Raw genomic sequence first — 19,008 nt, 5'->3', positions numbered from 1 at the left:
AAATATTGGAAGGTGACCTCACACTGCACTTCACTCCTCTGTGTCTTCTTCAGGCAAAACATCTCCACCTACACCACACACTCCCTATAGGATACTGAGCTCTTGATCATCCTCACTGACTTCCTAGAGCTGAAAAGTGTAGTCTCAGATCCAGGGATGGGTGGTCCACGCTTTTTCTTAGCAGCTACTTTGACCAGCCTTCATGCCCAAAAGCTACTTACAACTCCACATTAACAACTCCAAGCACACTCTCAATTTTTAAATCTTGTAATAGTCTTTTGTTTTGTATCAGTTTTTTGAGGGTCTCTATATATAGCCAAGGCTGGCCTTGAAAGTCTTTTTTTCACCTCAAGACAAGTGACCATATATTGATATCTTATTATGTATCGTTGTTAAATACCTATTTGAAATACTGTATTATTTAAAATAATTTACACTAAACATTTTACCAGGAATTACTTAATCCTCATGTCAACCCTATAAGGCAATACCACTATTTTTTTCATTTTCCCAATGGAGTGACTGAGACTCATAGAAACAAGATGCACTTCTAATGGTCACACAGGTAGGAGGAAACAGAAGCAGGACTGGAAGCCCAGGCCTACTCTAGATGTCCAGAATTCAATCCCTGCTTTCTCAGTCTCATCTCAGCTCCATGCACTGAGACTGTTACTATACCCGTATTAAATGTCACTCTAACTGGTCTTCCCCTGACATAGTATAGAGATGTCTTTTGACCTTTAGTGTGCTGCCCTGTGTGTAATATTTGCTGCTATCCTCATAACTTTATTTTTTAAAATTTTTGTTTAGATGACAACAAGTATGCTTTAATTCATAGAGAAATACATTCAGCTCTTGCAAGAATTCTCTTGCCAAGGTTCATTCCATTCTTACAGATACACAGAGATAGGCCTTTAGTTCATGGCTTAGTAAATATTTATCTGGGAAATGAAACACTACCCTTACTTTCTTACAGGGAGCACATATTCGATTGGCTCTTCTCTCCATTTGATTTCCCAAATAAAGAGGGAAAGTAAAAGCCTTTTCGTTGTAAACTGGAAGTTTCAACAGCTATAATAATTTACCCTCTTCTTTCTTTTCCCATATCTTTTGGCCAGGGAGTAGAAATTTTGCAGACAATGGTTAGTGCTTGCACATCCTTATAGCTTTAAAGATCTTTATATTACAATATGATTTTTCATCTCAAACTTAAGCTTCTATTCCATTAGAAATCTACATTAAAGTTTGTTAATAATGATTTCAGCATCAAAGCTTATCATTAATGAGAGGCTCAGCAATGACCAAAGTTTTTCTGTCTGTTCACTGAATTTTGCTAGGTTTCAGTCTCCTGTGCACATGATAGGATAGCTCTTCCTTCCCATTTGGTGGAGGGGATACCTAGAACTTGTCCTTGGCAATGAGCTGTGACATGTGAGTAAAAGTGACATGTGTCACTAAGCTTCAGGCTAGAGCATGTGACTGACTACCTAGATGTGGCCTGCAAGAGCTACTTTCCTTCTCCCACAATGACCAGCAAAATCCAGATAATGATCCCTCCACCAGTAGAGTGAGTAGAGTACAGGACAGACCCTCCCAGCTGATGCAAGTTTGCAAGCACTAAATCTTCATCGTTTTAAGCCACTGAGATCTGGTGACCATTTGTTCCAGCAGCATAAACCAGCCCTTCTTGCAGATTTTCCCTGTGCAAGTCATTTTACTTATTTAGTCTTTAGGTTTCATCTGATTTATTTAGCAAATAAAAGAATTAACATTTAGTGAGAAGCTCTTAAGTATATGGTACTTCATTTATTGTTAACCATGCAAGGTATCATCCCTTGCAAAACTAGCCCTAAATCCAAAGATATCTCTCAACACAACAATGTAAGCCAATGCCATCTCTTACCAGTCCCACCCTGTGAATTCTCTCAAAATCCTCCAGAGAATTCTCCCGGTAGTCTGAATCAGATCCAGAATCTCTCCCATTTGAATAAGATTCAAACTGCTCACCATAGCCCAGGAGAATTTCCATGATCTGGTCCCTGACAGCCACTTCAGTCTAAGCGTTAACACTGTCCTGAAAGTATATGTAGATATAATTCTTATTAAGTTCCTGTTATATGGTTGTCTTGATGTTTTTGAAACATAGCTTACTTCTACCTTAGGACCTTTGCACTTGCTTTTCCTTTTCCTGAGAATATACTTTCCTTAGCTGTTTTACAACTGACTTTTTATCATTTGGACCTTAGTCCGAGGTAAGCATTATTTAGCCTTCTTGATCACTTATCCATTGAATAGTTGTCTGAAATCATGTTATTTATTAGTAGGCTCCTATATTTTCAGAACTCCCTACTGGAAGAAAAACTCCATAAAGGCAGGAGTTTGCGTTGCTTGTTCACTGGTATTTCCAAGAAGCCTAGTGCAGAAAAGGAAATGAGGCTCTGGGGGTGGCGTAACTTTCCCAACTTGCTGTATTTTCATGAGTGTGTGTGGTCCTGAAACTCACTTGCTTTTTGAGCTGCTGAAAGATGGAAAGGTCAGCAGACAGGGCTAGCTGAGGTGTCAGTGTCCTTCAGGGTTGGTATTCTATCAGGGATGCAAGCAAAACCCAAGAGTCACATTGTGCGTGCTTTCCCCAGAGAGCCTTGAATTTCCAGTGGAACACGATAACTTGAGAAATCTGTTGATCTCCCATATTTGTCATGTTGTACAGGGAACAAGGATCAATGGAGATTTGTATTCCGCTACTCATGACCACGCATCCTTCATATGCATATCCACACAGATTCCCACAGCTTTGCAATGCCCTGCTGGGAGAGCCACCCCTGTTTGGATGTCACAGTCTGCAGCTGGTTTCCCAGCTTCCTCTCATTCATAAGGAGATCCCCTCCCCCCCTCCAGCACTCAAAGCCCTCTCCAGCTGTGCAGCCTGAGCGCCCATTGGCCTCCAGCCCTCCGGGGGCGGGGCTTCTGTGTGGGGGCTTCTCAAAACGGATCAGCTTGTAAGCAGCCCAACCTGGAGGCTGACGCTCTGGCTGTCGCCGGCCTTCTTCCCTGAGCCTCTGCTTTCCCTATTGCTCTTTCCTTTCTGGCTCCGCTTGGAACAGAGCCTCATTGGAGGCGAGCGGACCAGGGGTCTTGGATTTTAATGTCAGTGATGGACAAACTTGGCAATGCTTCGTGGGTCCACCAGCAGGAAGCAGAAGATCCATTCAAATACCTGAACAGCACGGAGGACTACCTGGCCTACATCTGTGGACCTCGGCGCAGCCCCTTCTCCCTGCCGGTGTCTGCAGTGTATGCGCTGATTTTCACGGTGGGGGTCGTGGGCAATCTCCTTGTGTGCCTGGTGATTCTTCGGCACCAGACTATGAGGACACCCACTAACTACTACCTCTTCAGCCTGGCTGTCTCTGACCTCCTGGTCCTGCTGCTGGGGATGCCCCTGGAAGTCTATGAGATGTGGCACAACTACCCCTTCCTATTTGGGTCAGTGGGCTGCTACTTCAAGACTGCCCTCTTTGAGACCGTGTGCTTCGCCTCCATCCTTAGCGTCACCACGGTCAGTGTGGAGCGTTATGTGGCTGTCGTCCACCCTTTCCGAGCCAAGATGGAGAGAACGGGGCGGCGGGCCCTCAGAGTCGTGGGCATTGTCTGGGGCTTCTCCATTGCCTTCTCTCTGCCCAACACCAGCATCCACGGCATCAAGCTCCACTACTTCCCCAATGGGTCCCTGGTGCCTGGCTCTGCCACCTGTACTGTCACAAAGCCCATATGGATCTACAATTTCATCATCCAGGTCACCTCCTTCGTCTTCTACATCCTCCCCATGACCCTCATCAGTGTCCTCTACTTCCTCATGGGGCTCAGAGTGAGTATCCAAGGGATCAGGCTTGGGGCAGACCACCTGTTCTCACTGGCTGTGAGTTCAAATACAAACTTGGAAATGGAGAGTCAGGATTGGAAGGGAGTACAGAGAAAAGGAGAATGAGTTAGGAAGAAAAGTTGAGAAGTTAAAGGGCCTGCCTCAAACACACTTGCACAGTAAACCGTAACTATGCAGCATTTCTTTTAGCTCAGATTCCATGTCTTCTCTCTTTTCTAGTGGGCTAGAAAACTTCCTAAGGGAATCAGTATGCACATCTTACACTGTGCTGTCTCTTTCCTGCCCAACCTCTATTGACTGCCTGTGTTGAAATTTTCCTCTGTACTGACACAGTTTGAGTATAACATGAACTATCAGTATCTGTTTTATAGTAAAAGTCAGATGTATAATTTTAACATCAAACACATTCTTGCAGGTGCTTAGACCTTTGATTGAAAGGCTGAAACACAAAGTTAAATTATATATATTATAAATTATTTATATACACATATACATATGTGTATCTTGAGCAGGTGCAGATTGAGGATTGGGAGGGTAATCAGAACACATGAGTTACAGTAAAAGAAAGTAAAGTAAGAAACGTCTGGGATTAAGAGAAAATTATCACTTAGCCACATATCTTATAATAGAAGTTCTTTTCCTGTGCTCATACTGGCAAACTGATTTTTCTTTCTTTTCTCCAGGTTCAAATTATTTTTGATAAGGGTAGGAATGAGTCTATATGACTCCTAGTATATTCTGCACCCAAATTCATAGAGACGCAAGCCTTCACTGTGGCAGCTTTATACTCACTCAAGGAGGTAACTCATGTAGTAAACAGTTATGAGACCATGTGGACTCCAGGTCCTTGGCTGACGTGTATCTTCAGGCAAGTCACAATTCTCCTAGAACTTTTCCCATTTATAAAATGAAAAGTCACATCAGATCATAACTGAGGCTGCTAGCTTTAACATAAAAAAAAGGAGGGGAGAGCAATGTGAGTTAAAATGAAAGGAGAATAAAACATACAGCCATACCATATCCTTTAAGATGGCTCTGACACATATAATACATGACAATAAATATGCTCCCATCTCAGTCCATCTCTGAGAAAGGTGATTATCAAAAATGAGTGGCCCATAGGTGGGCTTTCTGAATACATACTGTCCCTAAGGTAGATGGCAAAGTCTAAGTAGGAAGAACAAATTTTAAGTCTCACAGCACAGTCTAACCTAGCAGAGAGCTTTGGCAATTTCTTCCTAGAGGGCTGGCACTATGTCTCTCAATACATATGTCACCCCCAAACATTTCTTAGCCATGTCTTTAGTATGCCCTGTAAGTTTCACTGAGAAAAAGTCTTCCATAAATTTCCAAATATCATAAATCCTATGAGAAAACCCCACCCAGAATGTATTAATACCATCATTTCCAATGCCAATCATTTATCTTGAGTCAATTTCAGGGATATAGTTAAATTTGAATAGGAAACATATATTCCCCTAATCTATTACTTTAAGTTTCACTGTCATGCATGAATCCACTGCTACTTTGTATCAGGAGCTAAGTGACAGCTCAGACAACAGGTCAGAAACCATCCAGGTTTGCCTTGTGTGAGTAATGTAACTGATCACCTGTCTCTGTCTCGGGAAGAATGAGGAGTTATCCAGTGTATTCTGGGGTACAGAGGGTACCAGGAAAGGAATTATCTGCTTAGATAGTCACTCCTAGAAGAATTGAAGTTTCTCCAGACTTCCAGTCTGGAGAAATCATCCCTATTCTGTGGTATGGGCCTCAGGGCCTGAATGCTCCCACTGTCCCCTACCACAGTGTCTTTTGCCTTTCTGATTCTCATTTATCCTTTAAGTCACACTTCAACCACCCTTCCTCAGGGAAGCTGTCCCAGATTCCCTAGCTCTTCATTATAATTTTCCTTCATTATAATTTATAATCCTATACTTGTGGATTCCTTAGTTAATTTATTTCTACTTAACTAGGCTGTCCTCTCAGGGAGTGGATGTGGCTAAATTGCTTTCCTCATTACTGGGCTTCAGCTTCTCTACCTAAAACAAAAGTTTAAGCATTGTTTTAAAGGGCCTTTGTGATGTGTGAGATTTAAAGAAACCCAAGCAATTCTGATAATGTATAAGCTTTGAGTCTTCTTGGCAAGTCTGAAGTGTGATTGAGTTTGGGTCCTCTGCTCTCAGACACTGTGCTGATGAAATCAGAGGACCAGCCAAGAAGGAAGCCATGCTCATGCTCAAAGCCAGACATACTCAGTGCTGCTGCTTCATCCCAGGAAGCAAGTAAGTGTGCATAGAGCCGCTCTCAGGGCAAACCATGGAGATGAAAGACAGATCCCGGGGCGAATGCCTGATCCTGTTGAAGGTGGGTCTAGGGTAGCGCTGACCATGTGGAAGGGGGGGTCTAGGGTAGCACTGACCCTGTGGAACGGGGGTCTAGGGGAGCGCTGACCCTGTGGAAGGGGGATCTAGGGGAGCGCTGACCTTGTGGAAGGGGGGGTCTAGGGGAGCGCTGACCATGTGGAAGGGGGGGTCTAGGGTAGCACTGACCCTGTGGAACGAGGGTCTAGGGGAGCGCTGACCCTGTGGAAGGGGGGTCTAGGGGAGCGCTGACCCTGTGGAAGGGGGGTCTAGGGGAGCGCTGACCCTGTGGAAGGGGAGTCTAGGGGAGCGCTGACCATGTGGAAGGGGGGGCCTAGGGTAGCGCTGACCCTGTGGAACGGGGGTCTAGGGGAGCGCTGACCCTGTGGAAGGGGGGTCTAGGGGAGCGCTGACCCTGTGGAAGGGGGGTCTAGGGGAGCGCTGACCACGTGGAAGGGGGGTCTAGGGGAGCACTGACCCTGTGGAAGGGGGGGTCTAGGGGAGCGCTGACCCTGTGGAACGGGGGTCTAGGGGAGCGCTGACCCTGTGGAAGGGGAGTCTAGGGGAGCGCTGACCATGTGGAAGGGGGGGCCTAGGGTAGCGCTGACCCTGTGGAACGGGGGTCTAGGGGAGCGCTGACCCTGTGGAAGGGGGGTCTAGGGGAGCGCTGACCCTGTGGAAGGGGGGTCTAGGGGAGCGCTGACCACGTGGAAGGGGGGTCTAGGGGAGCACTGACCCTGTGGAAGGGGGGGTCTAGGGGAGCGCTGACCCTGTGGAACGGGGGTCTAGGGGAGCGCTGACCCTGTGGAAGGGGGGGTCTAGGGGAGCGCTGACCACGTGGAAGGGGGGTCTAGGGGAGCGCTGACCAATCCCTGCATTCCCTACATGCAGCTTCAGTGCTCGAGTTGATGAGGACACAGGTATAAGATGCAGCAGAACCCAACCAAACCAACCAAATACAGGGTTGCATTGATACATGTGTGAGTATGTGCACATGCACACACAGACACACACACACATGTACACACACTGAACATCTGGCGAATTGATTTCAGTTGCTATAAGCAACTGACCAGGATAACACATCAACCTGAATGACAGTCAGCCTGTGAACTTCCCCTTCACCTTGGTGCTACATGGATGGAGGGGCTGAGGTAGGAAGGCTCTGAGCCTCCTGTACACTTACCACAACTTTTCACTCCCCTTTGCTACCTCGTTTTAAAATAAAAGTTTGGGGGAGAGTAGAAATAATTTGTGGCTGAATATTTACATTGCTAAAGTCTGAAGAGGAAATCAGATTACTTATACTAGAGAAGCATTTAATACTGACTAGATAAATTGCCTGGATCCTATTCTACTGTGTCAACCACTTCAAATTCTGTTGGAACAATGTGCACATTTAGTTTTCACTTTTTGTTTAATAAGCTAGTTGTGTCATTATAACCTTGATTTTCTTTCAGTACAAACTGCTCTTGTACAGGAAGCCTGTCCATAAAAGGGCTATGTGAAATGTGTGCTTGATGTTTGATTTCAGGAAATTACTCCTTAGGTAGATATCATACTGTTAAACTAGCTGAGAAGTGACATTCTTTCATTACTCTTAATTATGGTCTAGAATCAAATAATGGAATATCTGTATCTTGGAATAACTTTATCCTACAATAACTACAAATTTAAGAGCACAAAATAATTAAAACCTTTAGTAGATTTAACTAGAGATGAGTTGCTAACATTTGTAGTCTGATGTACTGCTTTAACTTTGAATGTGTTTTTCTTCTAATTACATCTGGCTTCTGCTTTCTATTAGGCAAGCACTGCTTTAGGCTGAGTGGTAGCAGGAGAACGAGAATTTCTAGAAGGGACTCAGTTATCCACATAAGAGGGGCACACGTGTAAATAACTGTGTTTCCAAAAAAGATAGTTTTTATTATGTCTTTTGAGTACACTCAGGATAATAATCAGAATCTCAATAGTAACCATAATTTATAACTTGGTGTGTACCATGTGTGAGGCACTGAGAAAAGCATTCTGCCAGCACTGTTTTATTTTACTATTATTCTAGTAACATTTTATCACCTCCACATTCTTCCCACATACTCCTAAATTACTGTATAACCCCTTGTTTCTTTTCAAGTTCTAAGTGAAGGGCAAAATCCCACAGGACTTTGAATCCCTCACTTTATGAAAACATAGGTGCACACAGACAGTATGTGTTCAGAAGACCCATGGTCATGGTCAGGGTCCTCCTGGATGCTCAGGGCCCAGTGGCTTCAAGGAGCTTATGTATTTGTTAAGAAGACAGAATGTGGACTTGTTGCACTTTAGAGGCAATTTTTAATGACCCACTCTTCTAACTCTTATCTAATTTTAAATATTTTCTCTGAAATATTTCCTCAAACTGGGTGCCAGTGCCTCGTGCCTGTAATCTTAGCTACTTGGGAGGCTGAGATTGAGAGGAGCAGTTTGAAGCCAATCTAATCAAAAAGTTTACGAGACCCCCATCTCAGGAAGCATAAAATAAGAGGATTGTGGTCCAGGCTGGCACATGTGAAAAACGAGACCCCCATCTCCAAAGTAATCACAGCAAAAAGGGCTGGAGGTGTGGTTCAAGCTGTAGAGCACTTGCCTCTCAAGTACGAAATCCTGAGTTCACCTCTCAAGTACGAAATCCTGAGTTCAAACTCTGGTATCACCACAAAAATAAAACATTTCCTCAAAATGCTATCCAGCTTCAGAAGCTTACTGCTTCTTAGAAAATTGTTCCACTGTTGCACATAAATCACACTAATTTCTTATTTACCTTGAATTTGACTCTATCCCTTTATAACTCAATAGATTGATCCTAATCTAGCCATGACCCTACACAGAATAACTTGAATGTTCCCTCCACCCAAAGGTCTCAATCAGTCAGTCAGTCAGGACATTTGACACTGCTGATGGAGGACTCCTCACAATTTGACAAACCACGAAGGAGGCAGAGATCTGAAATCCACAAGTAGAGCAGGCTCTTGGTGAAGATTAACTCAGAAAAACACAGTGTCATCAAAGGTATAGCTGGTTTTCTGACTTTGCTGTCTTTTTCCTATCATTCTGGTTTTAACCTTAAACTCCACACAGAAGTCTACTTGTGGCTCCAACACTTTTCTCATGACGGCAAACCAGAAGCTGTTGAAATTCCAGCCCTCACAGACAGTGAAGAAGGCTCCCTCTGGCAATCCCAATAAAAAAGAAATGAAATTTCCATTCCCAGACATACAAACAAATATCCGAAATCTCACTGGCCCCAATTATCTAATCACAGTGACTGGAGGATAGGGCAATCTGATTTGCCAGGTGATTTAGGGACAAAGCCAAGAGCTGGAGCTGGGGTTATCCCCAGCTAAACTAATGTCTAAGTGTGGGGAAGGAATAAATTTCCTAAGAGAGAATGAAGGTGCTATTGGTAAGACAAGGGACTGAATGGTAGAGACCTAATGGGCAAATATATAGTATACTAACTTCCAGATAGTTTATGGCTGTTTATCACAAATTGTTAAAGCTTTATCTGGTTAAACATCCCCACAAACCAAAATAAATAAATAAAATACTTCCCTGTCAGCTGGGCTAGGGATGGGAGATAAGGCTGTGGAAAGGGGGAGGGGGGAGATACAATATACTCCCTTGAAGAGTCGCAGTACTTATTAGCATATTGGAGGCTCTGAGAAGAACCACAGTGAAGATTGTAACCTAGTGCCACAACAGCAATACCTGCTTTCGTTGTCTTCTACCTACCCACCACATGGCAGAAGGGCTTCACTCTGATAGACGTCTAATAATCATTAAGTGAATTAATAAATGTTAGCCTAGATAATTTTTTTTCCTTCGGAACTTAACATTTTTCATGAAACCCTTAACATACTACAGAACTAGGGTTCTACAGAATCACACATTTTTTTTTCCTTAAAAAATGGTTATATTGCATCTTGGCCACAATCATATACGCAAGTGAATTAGCTGATCTGGATCCAATTCTTCCATCTCACTCTTTAGTATTTAACATATTCTTACATATTCCTACATTTATTTAACTATTGGATTTTTGTCTCCAAAATTAGTGTTGGAGTTATACTTCTCAGGATTATTTACCAGTTATACTTAAAAGTTGAAAGTATTTCCCTTTCTTCTTCTTCTTCTTTTTTTTTTTCCAGTACTAGGGTTTGAACTCAGGCCTTCACCTTGAGCCACAAAACCAGCACTTTTTTGTGATTTTTTTTTTTTTTTGTTTCAGGATAGGGTCTCACAAACTATTTGCCCAGACAGTGATCCTCTTGATCTCTGCCTCCTGAGTAGCCAGGATTATGGGTGTGAGCCACCAGCGCCCAGCAGTATTTCCCTTTCTTAGTCTCTCTTTCTACTTCTCTTTCAGCTGAAGAAAGATGAATCCTTTGAGGCAGATGAAGTGACTGCAAACTTTCACAGACCCTCCAGAAAACCAATCACCAAGATGTTGCGTAAGCTTCTCATTCTGTTTTAATGTTTTGTTGATGTGGAAAAGGAAAATGTAATGTTCCTTGAGCGAAGGAGTTGTATGTGATTCCGACTAAAATTACCCTGAAGCAGAATACTATGAAAAGTCTTTCTCATTTACTCAAGCTTCTAGGACATATATGTTTGTTTCATTTTTGGTCTGAACTCTCAGAACAACATGCTAAATTACATTCATTGTAATACACTCCATTGGTATGCGGCAAATCAATCTAATCTCAGAGCCTTTGAACACTGCTGTCCCCCTCTCTAAAATGACAGGGTTTTAAACTCATTTATGTTATGGATTTCATTAAGAATATAAAGTGTAGAAATGTCCATACAGAAGATGTCTGACAACCCATCGGTAGGGGTTGCAAACTGATGCCTCCATGTCAAGTCCATGGAATCTTTTAAATACAGGGATTGGCAGTGGGAGAGAGAGAGGAGGGGTGTGTGTGTGAAAATGATCAAAATACATTATATGTATGTATGAAAACAGCATGAGATCTACTAAAAAACTGTAAAATAAAGGGGAGATAAGAAAGAGTAATAGAGGGGGTGAATTTTGATCAAAGTACATTATATGCATGCATGGAAATATCACAATGAAACCTGTTTGTACAATTAATATATGCTAATAAAAATTAATAAAATAAAAACCAATGTAAATTTTTTTAGAAAAGAAATGTCCAGGAGTACCTCTTAAGTAGTCACTCTACCTATGACCTCGTGTAAATTTGTATTAGAAGAGTATTCTTTTGCACAATAAAATGTTTTTTAAAATCCAAGTACTAATACATAATCTCCTGAAAGAATGTTATAAAAACATATGATCCATCATTAGTCCATGAGGGTTACTAGTGAAGGAAATGAAATCTATCATATAATCAAAACCTAAGGTTTGAAAGAATGAATCCTCAAGACTAATATGCATATGAAACACTGAAACCATGTGGTGTCTATGAACAAAAGCACTGAAGTCACTGGGTGGTCTTTTGACTGTAATTATTAGTCATTTTCTTGGACAGTGTTAGCCCCTGTTGGCACTTTGAGTTTGCTGTTAAGAAACTGAGTTTCTTCATTAGCTCTCCCCTTTTCTCTGAGCACTAACTTTTCTCTTTCACTAACAGAAAGCCTTGAAGCTTGCTCACATTAAAGTTGCAATAACAAAATATATTACAAGGTATTTGCCTTGGGAAGGGGTTCAACTTAACAGGATTAAATTTTTAACTAAAGGGAATCATAGAAGTGAACAGACTGAGGACTCAGAAGAAGCTTCCAGATATCGCTGGAACCACACACAGGCAGACAACTTACTCTGAATTTTTAATGCCAGAAGAAAATATATGTACTATTTACTATGAAAACTCCAAATGTACCCACAAGTACAGAGAATTTAAAATGAATGTCATGTACCTATGGCTCAGCTTCAAAAATTACCAGCTCATAGCTTCATCTACACCCTTATCTCTTCCCAGCACTACGTGATTGTTTAGAGGAAAATCTCATGCCTCCTGTCATGGCAAAGGACAAGTTCAAAAGAGGAAAATATACATATTTATGTTGATGAAGCTTAAATACCCCAAAGAGAAACCACAGTAGCACTAATCTGTCTTTAAAAGCTGAAAATAGGAATTTGGAAGGAATTCTGTGCCTCAGTAATTTATAGTAGACTCATCCTTTCCCAGTAAAGACACTTGAAAAGTAGGATTATGTTTGTGTTTATTCGATCTTCCAATCTCCCCCACCTATCACAGAATTTTAAATAATCAAACTCAGAGAAACTTCTAATTATTTCTAGAGCAATGGGTTAGTTAGCTTTCCATTGCTCAGATAAATATCTGAGCAAATCAACTTAAAAGAAGGAAAGATTTATTTTGGCCCAGGGTTTCAGAGATTTTAGTCTGTAGTGAGCCCAGATCCTTTGGGGACTGCGGTGAGGCAGAACATGAAGGCAGCAGAACTTGTGGTGGAGGAGGCTACTTACCACATATGGGCCAGGGAGCCAAAAGACCCAATTACCTACTTCCTTCCACTAGGCCCCACCTTCTAAAGGTTCCACTACCTCCTAATAATGCCATCAGCCAGGAAACATACCTTCAACACATGAGCTTTTGGTGACATTTAAGATCCAAGCCCTCGTAAGTAACAAAATGATTTCATAATTTAACAGTCTGTTATTAATCTGTTACTTTACAAAACACCAGTTGCTTGAAACAAACCACCTATTTATAGCATCAGTTCATGCAGCTCCAACAGTCTCCTTGTAACATATTTTATTTTCCACAATAAAATGTTTTTACAACTTTGAAATAAATTCAGTTTTATTTTAAATGTTCTAAAGAAACACAGTATATAATTTCTTGTTCAGAAAACTGATCCCAGATCATAAAAATTAATTGTGGTGTTTCAATACTCTGCATTGAGGCTCTCTGGGATCTAGCTTTCCTCTAACAGGTATAACTTAACCATTGTGGCAGAAAAAACTGCTAGAAGGAATGGAAGACTCAGTGTGAACATCATATGCCTGACCTTGCCTACACTGCTGTTTGCTCTCCCATTTGCCACCCTTTCCAGTTGTCTTGGTACTGGTGTTTGCTGTCTGTTGGACCCCATTCCATGTTGATCGACTCTTCTTCAGTTTTGTGGAGAAATGGACAGAGTCCTTGGCTTCTGTGTTCAACCTCATCCATGTGGTGTCAGGTAAAAACTGGGCTGGGCTGGTTGCATGACAAGTGTACAGGTCATTTCAGTTTTCTCTTCACCTTTTTGTTCATCCTGCTTAGATACCTAGGTTTGCCAGCATATCATGGGCATCTTTCCTACTACAACGAAGGCACTTGATTCAAATTTTATTCAAAGATTGTTTAGACATGTTATTTGTCCAAAAGAAATATACCAGATCACTATTTTAGAGGACACTTTATGGGCAAATCACTGTAGTGATGACTACAATAGGAAAATGGTCAAGAAGTGATTTTTTGTTTACCCTTTCAATGGCTATGTGACTTAATAGGTTCTCATTTAGTAAACATAATGTCCTTGAAATCTCATACTGCATTTGAAAGCCAACCAAAGGGTACTTTTGAGTCACAAAGGCCTACTTTATGCTATTCTAACTCTTTTTGTTAAAGATACCATGGAGTGTGGTAGAAATAATGGTGGGAAGGTCACTAAGTCAAAGGACCTGTACTTATACCCCAATACCTCCCATTAATATTCTGAGTGAACTATAAATCTGGCTTCCTTCATGCCAAAGTTTCTTCAACCATAAAATGGCAACAATATCTTTTCTAGACAAACCATGGGCTGATGGTAAGAAGCAAATGAAACAATAGTCATTAAAGAGCTTGTAAGCTGTAAAATGCCAAAACATTTTATAATTACAAAAGTTTATGGGATCATCAATAATAAGTTGAATGTTATCATCATTTTATAGTCAAAGAAATAGAAGAGAGCTGAGAATGACTACAAGGGACCTTCTTTCTTAGTCAGTATGACTGCTGACTTTAGGTTCATACCACTTTTGTCCTGATATCACTGGCGGATTCTACAGGCTGTTTAGAATATCATAGATGTAGCCAGAGAAAAAAGATCAATCTACATAAGTTAAACCCAGATGTGCATGGAGCAAAAATATCATGCATATGCATACAGAATACCTTGTGTATTATCAATGTACTGTCATCCTCTTTTGTACCCAGCAGGACATGTGTATAGCTCATACCTGGACATTAGTACTTTCAGGTTAAACCATTTAGAGTTCAGGGCCAAATCTCAAAAACATTTCCAACTCTTAGCTTATCCTGTAGCTACTATGCGGAAACTGGAGTGTCTAAATAAATTGGAAAATAGTACAAGTTCACATGCGTGCTTGATTATACCTCTCCAGATGCACCAAAGTAGTACTTTAAGGTCTACTTAATAATGACATTATCCTATTAAGGTACCATTTTTCCACACACACACTGCAAACTAGATAAAGTCTAAGCCTCTTAAACTGTACAGAAAATGCCCCTAACTGGCTTTTTTACCCTCCAAATCATAGTATTTCTATTAATAGATTATACACTTGTCAAAGTAGCTAACAGACAGTCTGTATACTATTATTGTACAAAATATCCATTCCTGCCTCTGCTCATTTGTATCTGCTGTGCCTCCTCCCTCCAATACTCTCTCTTCTTTTCCTCAGCTATCTCCTGCCATTTCAAGGTCTGGCTAGAGTTCATTCTCCCCGACCCCCCAAATCCTTCATGGCATCACAGTCCTTGTGTTTATGCCATTATGCAAACTGCCATAGAATGACTGCTACGATCACATGTTTTGTTCTTAACAGATACCGTCTGGTATTGTTGTACTGTTATTGAATTTAGCCATAGACTTTGCAAGACTGTTCCAAGTCCTTGGAGAACAAAGTCTAAATTGGCTACCGTTTAATCAGGGTTTATTTCTTGAATAATGATGGCTCATAGTAATACTGTCCTTTTTTATCTCTCCCTGCCCGCTCTGCACAGGGCATGCCTTAAGTAAATGAACACAATAAGGAACCTATGCATGGTTTCATGTTCTGAGCCATCCTCAGCTCCTCTGTAGATGGTATTTCAACTTTATCTTCACCTTAATCCAGGGAACTAGATTTGGCTAGAATGTTCATTTCCTATTTTATGGAGGAAGAAACTGAAGTGCCAGCATTATCTGAGGTCACAGAATAAGAGCAGAAAAGGGCAAAAAATTAGGTCCTCTGATTCCTAACTTTAGATTCATCTTGGGCCTTGAGAAATAAAATAGGATATAGTAATAAAGAAAGAGTGAATAACAAACAGGAAAATGACAGAGTACAAAGCATCTGGTAGAGAAAATGAATGGTAAAATAGAATGTTTCATTAAGGTGGAAAGTGCCATCAAGGAGAAAGGGGAAGCAGGGAAAGGACATTGGTGGATATTTCTTTGAAGAGCTTTTCAGCATTGTAAGGCATCTCAGCAGGGACTAAGCCTTGGTTGATTTACCATTCCTCCAAGAGAGTCTTATGTATACTACTACTTTCAAAAGAGGCAATCACAGGAATTCTACGCTTTTGTTAAATATTTATGCTTCACACTATCTGCCTGCCTCTCAGCTTCATCTCAGCATGTCTTTTTGAATCCCCTGTATTCCAGGTGTCTTCTTCTACCTGAGCTCAGCTGTTAACCCCATTATCTACAACTTACTGTCCCGCCGCTTCCGAGCAGCATTTCGGAACATCATCTCTCCATCCTGCAAATCGGGATACTTCCAGGATCACCCACCTGCCCAGAGGAACATCTTCTTGACAGAATGCCACCCAGATCTGACCAAAGATGCAGGTCCCCAGTTCCCTTGTCAGTCATCCATTTGCAACTTGCCCCTCTCCACAGCCCTCTGCACTGAGCAAGCAAATGGAAGTTGCTCCCAGAGGCAACACCTTTAAGAGGCCCAGATTCTTTTGTGACATTCATCTATGCCTCAGAACCACAGGAGGGAAATCCTGTAATCTGTGCCTCCCTGTGTGACTTTATGGAGATAAAATGGCTTTTAGAGTTTATGTACCTAGTTCTGTTTTTTTCTTGTTTTTTGTTTTTAAACAAGTGTGAAAACTCTGTTTCAGATCTGGGTCTAAAATGCAGAACTTCCTGATTTTTACTTAAGAAGACAACATGGATGGCAAAGCATGGCACTTGTGCATTAAACAATGTCTACTATTAGCAGTAGTTTGTCCTGAGTCGTCTACACTCAGGATTGTCAGGCTGTCACTTATCACCAATGGCCACAGTGAACCACTGAAGGAGGACACTTAGGTGCTGCTCTAGGCTTTGGGATCTAAGAACCCCTATCCGTGTTCCTCCACAGCAATCTATTTATCCTACCACCCCAAATACTGCTATCATAACAGAATTTCTCAGCCCTGAAGTCCTTCATGTTCATCACCCTGATAACGTGGAAATGTACCTCAGAATTGTTTCCCTACCACCCCTGTCTCCAAGTGACCATTGGTAACTCCTCATCAGGAATGGGATCAGGCCCAGGTTTAACTTAGAGAAGAATGGGAAAGAGGGATGAAGCTGTGGTGGCAGGTTGAAAAAGATAAACTAAACCAAACAAAAACTTAATCATTTTCATGATTTGGTCCAGACTTGGATTTCTGTCTTGTTTCACATATGCAAAGAAGTGTGGTCTACTGTCTTGGAACAAGTTAAATGTCAACCACTGTCTCAAATGATTATTTTTACCTAGTCAATCCAATTATATGTGTTCTCTACACATATAATATGGGCAAAATCTACTTCCCAGACTTCCTTTCATTATACCATCACAAGTAATATATGCTCCATTTAAACTGGATTACTTGCTATTTAATTATTTATGTACCCATTCACTCATTCATTTTGGTGTTTTTGACACAGGGTCTTACTATGTATCTCAGACTAGACTTGAAGTCATGACCCTTCTGCCTCAGCCTGTAAAGTGCTGGGATTACAGGCATTGGTCACCATATCCAGCTGATCACTTGTTCTTTTTACAAAAATATGGCCTGCAGCTTTCACCACCTGTACACCTTTGCACACAGAATGTCTTCTTTCCAACTCCTATCCTACTGATCCTTCAATATTTATATGATCCTCCTTGATGGAACCTTGGTTGATTTGTTCAAATAGATATGATATCTGACTTCTCTGTCAATTTATCTCTCTTAAGATTTTATTCCACTTTGCTTTGTATTTCACTGATTTATATTCTTGTTTTGCCAGAATGTAAATTTGTCAAAGGCATGAAGTAGCTTGTGTTCACTTTTTTTTCTGTTACTGGAACACTGGAAATATTTCTATCTCAATGGTAAATGTTCAGTAAATATTTGTAAAGTGAACTGGCTTCAAGTTCCAACTAAGCCAAGCTGCACGTCTAAATGGAGTCATAAGAGCCAAAGGACTAAGACTACGTTTCTGTTAGGGATATCTGACCTTCAATTGACTTTCAACTTCAACTTAATTAGTTGTAGTTATGTCATCCCTACTGTATCTGTGGTACAAGAATGAGTTATTGATGCTGAGAAATGCAAGTTCTAGCATTTTCCCTAAATTGAATGAACAACCCATTGATAAATTGGACTAGCAGTCTCCAACATTATCATCATTTACTAACTTAATAGTCATATTTAGAGTGATTCAATGTTTAAAAAAACAAAAAAACCCTTCTTTTCTAATTACAACCCAACTTTAATGAGTCAGAACTCTCCAGTGATTGGTTTCCATTGGTGAACATAATTCTTTGGCTAGTTGAAGAGTGAGCTGAAGAGACTCAGCAAAACAAAACCTCAGAAACAGTGGACAAATGAGCTTCCTTCTGCCTTTTCCTATGGAGAAATTCTGAAAGAGATGGGGTCATTCTCCTTCACGTCAACTCCCAGTGCCAGGAAAACTGCTACCAGCAGGAAAAAAAGTGCACTCAAGCTGAAGCCAGTGTCTTGAGTAAAACTCTGGTTTGTGTTTTGTTTTCCCCTCATGCACCTGATTCTCTTAAAAATTATATCAGAAATTTCATTTACTTGTTAACTATTTCATTCAACACATATTCACTCAGTGACTATGAGGGGAATTGCATCATTGCTGGGTTATGAATTTCTTGGCACGGAAAATTCGCATGTAGCAGAAGAGATTATCACTTCTGAAAAAATCACTAAATTAATTAAGAATAATTGTGAACAGTGCATACTAAGGTTAAAAAGAAGTTTTCATTGAGTTTTTGTCCATATACACATATGCACACATAGGCATATGTGCAAATAAGAAGTATTTCAATATGAAAATCGAAATGACCTAAGTCCTAGAGTTATCCTGTGTAATATCTCAATACTACATAATTCCATAATATAAACAATATTTATATAATTAATATAACTAGTAACATTATATATTAGAATATAGTGAAAAAAGTGAAATTGATCTCTGAATTTTATTTATTGCCTTATTTTTGGTGGTGCTGGGCCATTATACACGCTCTGTGAATTTTAGAATAATGATAGAAGCCGTACAGTAATGAACACTGCTAAGCTACCTCCTTTGTAATGAGCTCTCCAGTTACCACAAACTTGAATTTAATCAATGATATTGAGAATGCTGCTTGCAAAATTAGTTCCTACAAATCAAAAAACCAGCAAAGACATTAATGTAAGTCCCAGGAGCAAATGACAGGAGGCCCAAGAATTCCATAAAACTGTACTCAAACTTCCGGGTGTGCGCTATTTT

The 19,008-nt window shown here is 40.9% G+C and overlaps 1 protein-coding gene across 1 annotated transcript; it reads left to right on the top strand.

Annotated features, from left to right (window-relative positions):
• The first annotated feature begins 2,969 nt into the window (after positions 1–2,969).
• On the top strand, positions 2,970–18,620 carry LOC109678480 (neuromedin-U receptor 2). The gene is made up of 4 exons (XM_020154005.2): positions 2,970–3,868; positions 10,649–10,733; positions 13,327–13,452; positions 15,907–18,620. The coding sequence occupies exons 1-4, from the start codon at positions 3,146–3,148 to the stop codon at positions 16,194–16,196; spliced, it is 1,224 nt and encodes a 407-aa protein (XP_020009594.1). The 5' UTR covers positions 2,970–3,145; the 3' UTR covers positions 16,197–18,620.
• Positions 18,621–19,008: the final 388 nt, after the last annotated feature.

This window comes from Castor canadensis, chromosome 16 (genome assembly GCF_047511655.1).
Source record: "Castor canadensis chromosome 16, mCasCan1.hap1v2, whole genome shotgun sequence".
Classification (NCBI taxonomy): domain Eukaryota; kingdom Metazoa; phylum Chordata; class Mammalia; order Rodentia; family Castoridae; genus Castor; species Castor canadensis.
Note: the sequence above shows the minus strand (reverse complement) of the source record. Positions and strands in the feature narration are given on the sequence as shown.